This window comes from Phalacrocorax aristotelis, chromosome 1 (assembly GCF_949628215.1).
Source record: "Phalacrocorax aristotelis chromosome 1, bGulAri2.1, whole genome shotgun sequence".
In the NCBI taxonomy this organism is placed as follows: Eukaryota; Metazoa; Chordata; class Aves; order Suliformes; family Phalacrocoracidae; genus Phalacrocorax; species Phalacrocorax aristotelis.
The window spans coordinates 121,924,889-121,937,732 of NC_134276.1; the positions used below are offsets into that span (position 1 = coordinate 121,924,889).

Sequence of the window (12,844 nt, forward strand, 5' to 3'; positions counted from 1 at the left end):
TTATTTTGGTTTTTGTAACTGCTTCCAGGGCTATCTCCTTCAGGACCTGAAACACTTGCAGGGCTCTGTATGTGCTTGAGAGTTTCAAGCTCCTCAACACTCTGTCCTGCATGGATACTAAAGGCACTAATATCCTTTTTTTGAGAAGGCAGAACATTCTGGCAACTAGAGGTGGGCATATTAGATCAACATGCCTTATGGTTTTCTGCTGTTACTACTTACTAACTCCCAGAATATAAAAATAAATCCCCACTCTATAAAAGCTTACTATCTAATGAGTTTAAAGCCTTAAGATGAATGTGTTTGTGGTACTTGAATTATTTGGGGAAATAAAAAGTTCTTTCTACATTTGTAAAATAGTTGGTAGCAATGGCAATGTAAAATCCAATAGGAACTTAAACATCAGACAGAACATTAGAAGGAAAAGTCCTCCCTAGGAGATTTATTGTTACAGATCATCTGCCAATATCTTTGTGGACTTTTAAATACACTGGATGCATTATGTTAGTAGAGGAGTTGAGATTTGAGACGTATTCCGGTATTGCTCACAGAAGGAAACTAAAGATATATAAGGATATTGTTAAATCTTGTGAGATGTACAATTACTGTATTACACAAGCTGTTAAATTATTCACCAGTTAGCTTTAGATATATTGTGTTATTACCGTAGACCAGTCACTGTGGGGAAAGTACACGATGCTTAACAGCAGATCAGTTTTTAGTTGGGAAAACAACTAAATCATTAAGTGTGCAAGTATGAAACACATTTTCCTTCCAAAAGTACTGGTAAAACCTATATAGAGAATAGTTATAACTGTGCTAGAGCTCTACAGGCAACAGAGTGAGTCTGTTTGAAAGTTGGTGGTTGCTTTAAACAAAGGATTACTTTTTAGTGGCATCAGTACCATGTGGATGCTGGCATACCAGCTTCTACAACTCCCTTTAAAAGTGTCTTCAGAAGGGCAGGTCCTTCAAAGTGGCAGTCTGGCTCTTATTTCTTGCTTAGTCTGTAAATGTGCCTGGAAGACACTCTGGAACACGGAACTTACCCACTTTATACCATTGTTTGGTATGACAGTTTGCCAGGATATTATCCCTAACCATTCAATGTTCCTCTAGAACGAAAAAGTGGATCTCTATGATTATGTTCAAACGTTCTCTCCTTTTGTAGTATGAATCAAACTCATTAATCTGATGGGATCGTCATGAATGGCTTCTGCGTTTGCTGTGTTTTCAGCAGCCAGCTGCTCACTATTGAGGTAAATGCTAACTTTGGAAGCCATCGTGGTGGGGTTAGACGATCTTTCCTCTCCATCCTCCTCTAATGAAGAGTCTATCTTTCTCCTTGGTTTTCTGCGTTTTCCCTTGATGCTGTGATCAAGTGAGGCATAACACATCTGATTGGCAGGCTCCACCTAGAAGGAAATTCACTGTATGTTTAATGTTTAGTAGTTATGCTTGCTTTAAAGTTATGTCTAAGACTTGGCGTATGTCTACACTGTAATCATAACAGTGGCTGAAGTTTACTCAAACTAGCTGTAAATGAACTCATTAGAAGTACAAATGATTAAGCTGTGGCAGCAGAGAAAACAGACTGACACAACCTAATGGGATATGACTCTTGTTCTTAGGGTAGTGGCAGTAAGGAAAAATTCATCAAGGTGTTATTGGAAAGATTCTCTGCGGGAATGAGGATAGCTTGTATAATCAGTCAAAGTTCTTTGGGATGCCAGACATTATTTGATCTGTTTTTCTTCCCTTTTTTTTTTTTATTAGAAACATTATTAGCACCAATATTTTTCACAGGCTTTGTCTGTGCAGAGGAGCAAAGATGGGTGATTGTTGTCCGTACATACAATCTTATTTCCAGTGCAAAATGTATGTTTTCTGTGTCCTTCCCCTGCCTGTCTGTTTTCAAGCCAAATTGTCAGGTGCTTTTGACATTTAAATTTTCATAGATTAATCTGTTTCCATGAAGTTAATGAAAACAAATGTATAAATTTAAAAAAAAAAAAGGGTATTTTCTTCCCCATGGAAGTATCCTGAGAGAGGCTGGAAATCAGCTCAGGAAATTGATGTTAGGAATGCTTCAATTACAGACAAATTTCAGTTGAAGCTTGCATGCTTTTAGGCATCAAATTATTTCAGTAAAATACTAATCAATAGAAAAACAGTCGTCTTTCATTTGTTAAGGCATATAGATTTTGTGCTGGGCAGGAAAGGGCCAGTCAAACTCATGATTATAATGTGATGCAGCTTGTGTTTCACTTGGTTGATGTCCAAAATAAATAAAATGAATTGTTTGCATAAGCCATAATAGACACAGGCTTAATTCAGCCTGATCTGCATGCCTGTGACTGAGTTCTATCATGCCATATGGGTGGAAATTAGCTGTCTAGAATTCTCCTGCTCCCTTATTAACGACCCGGATTGAGCAAAGGTTCAAGTCCGAGCTTAAATTCCCTAATGACCTGAGACACTAACGCATGGTAGTTTTTGTGATGAGCAGTGTGAAGATTTTTGTTACATATTGGCATGGGATAAGCGCAAGAACTCTGAGACAGGCCACGTTACCCTAATCCAGAAATCCAGAATTAAAATTAAAGATACCTGTTGTTGGTTAACTGGCCTCTGAGTCTGGGACTTCATCTGCTCGTAACAACATTCCTCTATAATTTATCAAAGTAGAAAACCACTTTAGTTAAGACACAGGACTGAGTCTTCAAAGCAGATCAACAGATTCTCCCTGTTACAGAACTAACTCCCCCCCCCCCCAGTTTACTTTGGTAGAAGTTTATTTTGTTTTGAAATCACACACAGATCTCTTCCTCTATTTAGAGAGGGGCTAAGAAATAGCTAAGAAATCCAGACACACACAGTGAAAATGAAAATAATTTTCTGTTCATATGGATGGGAAGTTTCTCATTATTCATCCTTTTAGACTGCCAGGAGGACACCTTGCAATTAGGGGGTAACCGCATACTGATGTATTTTTCAGTATAGGCAATCTTTGCTTTGGCTGAGAAAGAGGCTGAGTTGCAGCAGCTGGTGATTAAAATCTATTCCTGACTCTGCTTTCAGTTTTCTGTCAATTTGGTGCAAGTTATTCTCTTATTTTAGCCATCAGTAAAGCAGATTACTTCCTTACAGTTTTCAGTCTTTTTTAGTGTCAATTCATTTGAGTGTTGGTTAGTTAAATTCATGCAAACCCTATACGAAAAAGTTGAGTTTTGGTTTTTTCCCCAGCAGTTCAAGTACTTTAATACAGCTTTGGTTAACCCCAGATAAGGCCAGCAAGAGAGTTGTGCTCATGTTGCTTAAATACCGCTTTAAGGGCTTTGCGAGACATACCCTCAGCGCACCTAGGTCTAGCTGCAGTTATATGATATTGCTGCCCTTAATGCGGTATCTCTCTGCCAAGGATTATTAACTTCAACCTAGTAAAGCACAGAAAAGCTATGTCTACCCACCACGCAGCCACTGGGCTGGTTTCAGCATGTTTGTCAGCGTCACTGATGACCTGTGGATAGCCACAGCCGAGAACTGGTATGTCTTTGTTTCTGCCAGCTTCTGTGGGAGCACTGACTTTGGGCAGTGGGTGATGTGTGTCTTAAATTGCTTTAACATGCATCGATCAAACTGTTATTTCAATTTGTGCAGCTTTACGTGTAGAAAAGCGCTTGGTTTTGAGATATTTAGCTGAACGGGACCATTCGGACTGTAAAAAATCAAATTCAGTATGAGATCTGGTCTTACAAATAGTAGTGCAGAATGACGGTTTGCAGTTCTATCTCAAGTAGGTATTAATACAGCAATTGAAAAGGGGTAGATTCTCAAGTTTGCTGTTTGAGAAACACAGAAAGTGTTGGTCGGTCAGCTTTTAACCATACATTTAGTACAGCCTCTGGACAGACACATGTTCTTAAAGTGAAGCTTACCTAAAATATCTTGATTGAGATTGCCATAAACTGGGTCATCTTCTGTGTAATAGCCATCATAGCTAGAACGGGAATGGGAAAACACTTGTAATTCACAGAATATGCTTTATTTTGGACACCAGTATTCTATTCTAAACATTTTACACGCATATAGTAATAGCAGATTGTATGTGATCTAAGAAACAAGACCAAAAATATCCAGGGGGAGAGTTGGGCAGCAGGGCAGAAACACCACTTTTGCAGAAGGGGAAGAAATGGCAATGTCTGTATTCTGAAGAGAGATTTGTTACCTAGCCAAGAACTGAACTCTTCTTTCCTGTAACTAAGTTAATTATAAAGCTAATTTCAAGACTCCTAAACTACTGTTTGATATCGTTCTAGAAATATTAATTATCACTGAAAGGAACCCCATTCGTGTCCTCTGAGACCGCTTTGCAATACAAACTAAAGCACTAAAGGAGTCTTTTGGGGAGGTGTTCTTAAAAAGTCCACCCTTGATTCAACTAAAATACTTGGGTCAACACAACTAGAGAAGACCAAAGCAAAGTTCAGCTTTGGATATTTAATGGTATTCTGTGTTTCATTACCTGGTGTTGCTTGAAAATGTTTTAAAACATTTTTGTTTGCAAAGATGGGAATTGTTAGTGGAAAGTACTGTGTAACCTTGTTCCTATTGCATCCTTATACTGTGCCTTGTCGAAGGAATGAAGTAATGCAATCTAACACCGCTTTCTCAGTGGTATTTTTCAACTGAACAGGCAGTAATAGAGACTTCCCAACTTCAGGTAAATTTGTAATTGAGGATTGGTTTGGGGGAACAGGTGAAGGCTTTTGTATTTTTATTTCAAGGGCCTTTTATATTTAGGTTGAGATGAGACTCTCTCCATCTCTGTTTTCTAAAGTGTTGGTTTTTTTATATATGGAATAAGAGAAACAGACTTGTAACAGATCATGACCTATCCAGCAGCTGTAAACAGGCTCTGGTCTATTGCTTTTGAACCTCATATGTAAAAGAAGGCTGTGAAATGTAAATACATAGAAATTATTGCTCCACAAGTATTAATATCAGACCATAATTTATCATTGTTTTCTGAGAGTTCTTTGTTATAGATGTATTGAGTTTGAGTGATATTAAATAGTGGTTTAGCTCAATATCTTGCGCTTCCTTTAGTACATAAAGTTAGCACATTAACATGCAGTTATTTCATTGTTGATAAAATGTCTGGAGTACATCTCTCCCACATGAACTTTTTCCTGTTTTCTTTGGAAAACCTTTTTTCTAAACCAACCTGCTCTCCGACATTTCCAGGCGGGCTACATGAGATACTGGATTTTCCTCTATGCCATCCCTCCAAAGCCATCTGTTATTATTTATTGCTTATTTCACCCTTGCCAGAAAGAAACTTTTTCTATCCAACTTACCTTGGACTGTTGTCTTCATAGTCTTTATACATTTTAGCTGGAAAAATTGTTAAAAAAATAAAGTGAAGAGAAAATGGAACATTCTATTTTAGAACACTTCAGATAATTGTCCTCACTGACATGCTTTTGATTTCACTGTAGAGAGTAAAATTGAAAGCCCTTGGTTCTCAGGACCTTCAGTTGTCCCCCTGCTTTCCTCAAATACTTTTGACTACTACCAGAGATGCTTGTGCTGTGGCTTCAAAATCCATGTGTTTACAAGACTCCAAAAGTGTATTGTAACACATGAAATTAAGTCCTTGTTTCCTCCTCTTGCTGCTTATACCTCATCTTTTTCTCTGCCTAGGGAGGTGCAATGTGTTTATATTACAAGATAAAGGGTTCATTTAGTTTACTAGTTCTGTTGCTTATACCTCCGAAAGAGAGATATCCTGTGACCCACACAGATGAAGAAACTGAAGCAGAGAGGCAACAGCTACAAAAAGACTTATTGCTAGAGCCTGATTAATGACTCAGGAATGCCTGACTTTCTATCCTCTGCTCCAGGACCCCAGAATTTACCATGATAAGCTCCGATTCCATGAGCAATGCAGCATCAGCCAATCTGACCGAAACTTCGCTTAATGTTAATTTGTAAATGAGACTGAGTTTTCGTCATAGAAATATCTGCCTACTAGCACTAAAAGACAAAATAAACCCCCCGCATCCCAAAACACTCCAGCAGCATTTTTAATATCCTGTAATAATCTAATTCTCTTATACTTGGTGAGTTCACTTTACCAGCATAGGCCTTCTGTTTACATAGATTATGTATGTATGTGTAAAATGCTTGAAGCCACCAGTGTTTGCCTGCCCACCCATACATATATAGCACAGGTGCCGTTTTCCCTGTGTAAAGGCCATTTTTCCCTGAATGGGAGCGGTGAGGATTGTACAACTTAATAACTACAGAATTGTATGCATAAGAGAGGTTGCACTGACAGAATGGCTTCTGTTAAAAAAAAGTCATAGTTAATTTTAACCAAAACTGACTGTAGTCACCCTCTAGCATAAATTAACCAAATCGGTTCCTTATTGTGAGTGACACATTGGTTTAAGAGCTACATTAGGATCCCGTGATGAAAAGCAATTAGAATTTTTTTTCAAAATAAACTGATTAAGCATAAAATGTGTATGAAAACCGAAAATCAAATAAGCATTCAGGAATTTGGGGGGGAGAAAATTTTCTCAAAAGTATTTTGTATTAGCACATCTACTTAAAATAATTTTTAAGTGAAAGTACAAATGACACCCAGTTACGTGAAAAGTATACTTTAAAAAAGGAAATTACAGATGTTAAAAATATACTTTAAAAATAAAAATTTAGCCAGAACTAAATTCTTCACCTTGTACATGTTCTGCTGGTTTGTCTTCAGAGAATTGGATTGGGTGGATTGGGCACCTAGCAATCATTCTGTAATCATACCTCACTCTCCTAAAAAATTTTAGAAGTTACATCCTCTCAACTAGAATTGTTCTTGCCAAAAGATCACTTTAAGATTCGGCAGAATCAGTTTGTCATTTTGAAATCTCCCAGCAGTGATGGTTTTCTCTACACTTTAAATGCTCAAACGCCATTCCTTACAGAAAGACAACATTACTTACCTTGCTTCATTTTCATATAGTGTGAAATATTCAGCATCAACGAAACAACCAGAGCCAAACTCAGAAAGGCCAAAACTCCCCAGACAGAAAAATGGCAGTCCATTTCTGTAACTGAAAGAAAATAATTTTATTGTTTGTGTTGTCTAACAGTTTTGCTGTATTTTTTGGGATCGGTTTATTTTTGCTTTCTGTAATTCAAACTGCTATTTTGTTCTTTACTCGTGACAGCCATTGTAATACAGCTAAATAATTAATATCAAAACTATATGCTAAATAATAAGAAAGCAACATCAATAAACTCTCAGCACAGCTACTGTTTCATAACAGTTCAGCCAAAGGTTGGGCTATTGGTTTGCCTGTAAAATGCAGTAAAAATCAGAAATTGCTAAAGAAAAAAGTCATTTTAGTGAATAGCTTTGAAATTATTTTTGTAATTGTCTTTAACTTATTATTTGCAGTAAATTTTTGGCTAAATTCTAGAGTTCATTAATGTAGTTCTGAAGAAGAATTCAGTCAAAACAGCTTACTTCACTGGAAATGTCTCTGAATAACAGCTAAGACCATCAGGTTATAACAATCCCTTCAACAAATTTCAAAGGTTGGTTCTCTGTTTTCTTGCATGTCCCATTAAAATGACTTACTTTACTCATATCCTGAGAAAGCAGAGGATATAGAGGCAAAGGATGAGCAGCAGCTGGGAACTGGTGAACCCCGCAGAACTACTGCAGAGAAAAACCCAAACAGCTCCTGAAGAATCACTTGGTGAAAGGTGGGTCAATTTAATTGAACAAAGCCTGCCTTTGCACTGAACTTGCCTCTCCTTGGACTCCCGTTAGAATAATGGGAAGGAACCCACACACACCAAATTTATTTTGTCTTTTAATTAATTCTTCGATTAACCTAGCTTATACAAATTTTCCATCACAAACCATGCTGAAGAAAATAACCTGATTGTGACGGTGTAATGGCCAAAATGATCGGCGCTGCTGCGATTGGCCTGGGAAACCCTTCTTTGACAGAGGAAATGCTAAGCCAAATACATGAGTGAAAGGAGATTGAATCTAGATTTTTCGCTCCCCAGAGGCATGCTTCATATCCTTTTGGATATGGAGTGTCTAAATAAAGCCTCATCCAAAAAACAAATGAATTCCATTAATACCGCACGAAAAAATCTAGCCAGAGCAGAGCAGTCACGGGGAGAGATTGGGTGATGCTGTCAGAGGGAGATCCAAGCAGGTCCGTAATGCTTTTGTTTGGTTTTGATGGAGCTGGATTCCTTCAGGAGGCTGACATTTTGTTTGCTTCTTAAAGGAAAGCTGAGGTAAAGGAGCACAGGAATACACATTCCCATGTTGCCGGCCAGGAGTGGTGGGGAGCAATGCATTTGAGAGAGTTTTGTTCCTTGGCTGACTGGCTCCAGCTCACCTTAGGAACTGCCCCGTATGGGTTTTGTTCCCTAATTATGCTGGTGTTGCAAAAGCTTTTTTAGTTTTGTTTTACTCCAAGCCACAGACGTTTTTATGATGATGAAACAGGATAAGATAATCCTTGGTAGTAAAAAATCACAAATCAGACGGGCTTCGATGATGCAGGTTTCCTATCTGATCAGAAGAACACTCTTGTAAAAGGAACAAAACAAAGCAACTAAGCTGTAACTTTCTGACAGACTTGTAACTGGTTTTTGCACATGGTACTTCCAGTGGCCATTTATCCTTCCATGTAAACTAAACATCCAGTTTCCATTCCTTTCTTTTCTCCTACCTGTGTTCTCCCAAAAGTTTTTGAGGATTCTCCATCACTGAAATACTACTTTTCATCACTGGAATAATAATTTTCATGTTGAGAGGCACTTTTTTGCAATGAGATGCAGACATTCATGAGGACAGACAACACCCCCATGAAGCAGCTATATATTATTCCAATTTTCCAGAATAGGAATTAAATGAAAGGGAGATCTCACCTTGAGATGTTATCAGGCTACATCAAGAACCACCAGTGTTCGGAATCTGGTTACTCTACAGTTAGTCACTGAACAACATTTGCCTCCTACGCAACCTGTCCAAAACTACAAGAAGTCTATGTCAAAGTCAAGAACTTTTAAGTCTCACAGTAGTGCCTGAATAATAAGTGTCATCCCTCCTTCTTCTCCTGTCTTTTTCTCCTTTCTGAAGTGATTCCTTTCCATTTTTCTTATGTTCATTTCATATTTCTTTTCCTATAAATTATTCTGTTTTTTCCCCAGGGAGCAAAAGCAGTATTGTTGCCTAAGGGAAGGGAAGCACACATAACCGTGATAGAAACTACAGCCCTGTGATTCATTAGAATAAAAAGAGTGAGTAGATACCTCACGTATATCTGGAACCTAAGTTTGTACCTTTTTCTTTACACTGAATGCTGTCATTTATCTTTCTGATTCAGGAATCCTATTTTCCCCTGGTGTTTCCAGAGTAGGAGGTGAACTCAGCTTCAGGTTGAATATTTTCAGCCCTTAAGTGAAGTGGAGGAGGTATCCAAATATTTGATGACAATTATATTTTCATGTTTCAGCTTCTGATTTAAATTGGAATTATCTGGCAAATAGTAAAGGTTGGGAAAAAGTTGTGTCCCTTTTCAGTTTCAAGTTTAACTTCTACGGTATTTGAGCAATCCCACTTCGCTAGGACTTTAAAAATATTCTAGCAAAACAAAAGGCATGAAACTTGGATTTCTAATAAAATGTACCAGTGTTTTAAACGTCACAATCTACAGCTCTGTCTTGAACATGGTTTAGAAAACTGCATGGGTGTGAATTTAAATTTATTCCTAGCTGAACATTACTTAGTTTATTTAAAAATTTATTTGCCACAATTCTGACTTAAACACCTGCTTGTATTTCAGGAGAACGTATACAAGCATGTGTGACTTCAGTATATTTTTTTTGTCTTTGCAATACGAGCTATTTGTTTGCCAGACCACACTACTTATATTTCAGAAACAACAGCAGCTTTCATTTACCCCATAAAACCATAGTAAAGGCCTTGATCAGAGGCTTACGAGTGCCACTCTGAGTGTTCTATGCTTTTCTAATGTTAGTTTCAAGTAAATCTTACTGCCCAAGTATGAGAGATTTTTGGTTTATATCTTAGCTTTACAGATACACAACTCCCAGCTTTTTCCCAGGTGTTCTTGTACTACCCTTACGTTTGTTGCCAATATGCCAACTACCTACATTTATAACCGCGTTATTTAAATATGTACATTTTGAGAACAGTAGCAGTAGAAGGAAAGCTGAATACCTATGTGAAGAACAATTTGTCTCCTCAGGTAACTACACTGCTGTCCCTATATGTAAAATAGCAGATGCAACCTGTGACAGCTAACTGGCTGTGCTAAGGACAAAAAGAAGATAAGGTGACTGCAGATGGAGAGTGAGACATAAGCAGAAAGTCTATTAGACTAATTATAGTCTGTTCTGAGAGACTGTCTTTTATTCTGTGCTCTAATTTTAATTCTCATTCAAGTCATCTACTGTCAAATGTAGCAAAACCAGATTTTTTTTTTTAATGTATTACATATTTATTCCAAAGAACTCATAGCACTGTGTTCAGGGGCATTCGCACTCAGTTGCTCTCAAACTGAATAATTTTTTAAAAGTTTCATTATATCTTTGAAAAAAAAAAAAAAGTCCTTATGAAAAATGAGGCCCCTGGGAATAGGACACTATGATTCTAATAGAATAAGCTCAAATTCCATCAGGGCTTTTTGTGATAAGAAAAACCTAAGAGTGACAGTAGTTTGTTCATAAGAAATCATATTGAAGCTGTTCTTAAAGTAACATGCTCCTCTATGAAAGAGTTCATCATATAGCCAAAGGTTTCATGAGAAGGACAAGTCTCGTTTTATTTTTAGAAGTTGGAGTGTGAGTGGGGAAAGTACTATATTTAATTATTATAAAGATGAGAGTATTTCAATACCTCATACCAGAATCTCTCTAGTATTAATGATACATTCCTATTCTGCTGTTCTTTCATTTCTATTTGGAAACAGGGTCAATCTTGGAGTTGCATCCAAGTAGAACACCTACCTTGGGTAATTTACTCCATCTGGATGAAGTTTTTACTTTTGTGACTTTAGGGATCGGATTACTCACCTCCTTTTATTACATTTTACACTGCTATAAACTAAAGGTACTATATTCACACACAAAACACAGGCAAACAAAAGACTTTCTACATACATAGTTAACTGTGCTTTTTCTCCTTTTTAAATCTATTGACAACTATCTCCACGAACAGAGTCAAGACATGGGAATAAATAGATTTTTGGTCACTTGTTCTTAGGTTTTCTCTTTGCAGGGTTCATTATACTGTAATTGGAGAGGGGTGGGGAGAAGAAGCAAACAAAAAGAATAACCAAACAAACAAAAGCCCCCCAAACATTCTAACTTTTCCTGGGTGAATTTCTGCAATTTGATGTTATTGCAGTTCAAAGGAGTGGACCTAATCATGCACTTACCTTTGGAGAAAGGGGTCAGATTTAACAGTTCGTGGCTAGAAATAGGTGTTTATCCTCCTAACAGCATAAGAATAGGTAGCAGCAGTACTAAGTTTCATTCCTTCTTGTTCTAATTGCAAAGGGTAACACGGAAGATATCATACTTCTACCAGGCTTTTCCTACTGAAAAGGAACACAATGTGGGGAATATAGATACCTATCTAGCAAGAACTGGCCATGCCATCTATGGTATCAACTCATCATTCATAGGAGCAAATTAATTACTTTGGTCACTACCAGATTTAATATGCTGATCTGGAGCACAAAACAGTTTGTTTCCTGTTGCGTCTCTCTGCAAATTTGTCAAAGATGAGACAAAATTATCTTCCCCCGCCCCACTCCAATTAAATGGTGAGATAAATAATATTCTGTACAATGACCTTTAGAAAAATAAACCCATTAAGAGACTGACGAATGTTAATCTAACATTAAAGATGCTTCCACCTGTGTGAGTTTTTAAGACAGGATTAATTCTCCAGAAAAGATTCCTTAAACTGCAATTAATTACTGCACAACTAATTGCTTTGTGAGATATCAACTTCATACTTCAGAAGAGAAGCAGCATATTGTAAAATAAGAAGCCCTCAGCACAGTAAATATTTTAAGTACAAAACTAACACCAATGCTTAGTCTTCATTAACAAACCTTAATTAACGATGGTTTAAGCTGTTGATGATGACTCATCATCATCATGATTAATATTAATAATTTGACTTCAGAGCCCTGAGCCACTTTCTTGGAAGACTGGTAATCTACCATAGTGTGGTTTTTACTGCTTCTTTGTTTACAGGTTTATAACACTGAAAAGATAAGGCTTACCTGGTTTTGTTGTTTCTAGGAATACTCCCCGCCCTTTGGTCCAACAGGGAATCAGGTTATGTTGGCAGATCTTGGATGCTCTTTTCTTTTGGACCTGACAGCATGAATCTATCGCTAGAGTTGCCGTCAGTCTTAAAAGTCTCCAGTCTTTTTTTCACCTGCTTTCTTACAAACAGGAAATGTGGTTCAGGCTTTTACAATCTCACTAGCAAACTGACGGTCTCCTTCAGTGTTTGCCTCCAAGAGAGGAATAAAATGTTTATGTGTGCCCTTGCATTTATTATCCACCTGTCTTGCCACAGAAGAGCACGTACAGGACTATTAGTTCCATTTTATGTGATACAAACCTACTTTTGTAATATTCATATGAGACCCATATTCTAAGTCTTCCTGTCTGTGATGTTATGTTGAATTCAACAAAAGTATTTAGATACCTCTTAAACTAAATTACAGAATTATTTTACCTAGGAGTGCTATTTCACTCTTTA

The 12,844-nt window shown here is 37.3% G+C and overlaps 1 protein-coding gene across 1 annotated transcript; it reads right to left on the reverse strand.

The window, feature by feature from the left end:
• Positions 1 to 416: 416 nt before the first annotated feature.
• On the reverse strand, positions 417 to 12,526 carry TRAT1 (T cell receptor associated transmembrane adaptor 1). Its single transcript, XM_075081960.1, has 6 exons — positions 12,357 to 12,526; positions 7,005 to 7,115; positions 5,361 to 5,397; positions 3,939 to 4,000; positions 2,611 to 2,669; positions 417 to 1,415 (listed from the first exon to the last, which is right to left on the reverse strand). The coding sequence occupies exons 2-6, from the start codon at positions 7,105 to 7,107 to the stop codon at positions 1,149 to 1,151; spliced, it is 528 nt and encodes a 175-aa protein (XP_074938061.1). The 5' UTR covers positions 7,108 to 7,115; positions 12,357 to 12,526; the 3' UTR covers positions 417 to 1,148.
• Between the last annotated feature and the right edge of the window lie 318 nt (positions 12,527 to 12,844).

Excerpts from the sequence above, each read along its gene's own strand:
- TRAT1 (XM_075081960.1), bottom strand. The coding sequence starts at position 7,107 with ATGGACTGCCATTTTTCTGTCTGGGGAGTTTTGGCCTTTCTGAGTTTG. Across the intron at positions 5,398-7,004 it reads CTATATGAAAATGAAGCAAG|CTAAAATGTATAAAGACTAT; the intron begins GTAAGTAATGTT and ends CAATTTTTCCAG. Across the intron at positions 1,416-2,610 it reads GGCCAGTTAACCAACAACAG|GTGGAGCCTGCCAATCAGAT; the intron begins GTATCTTTAATT and ends ATTTCCTTCTAG.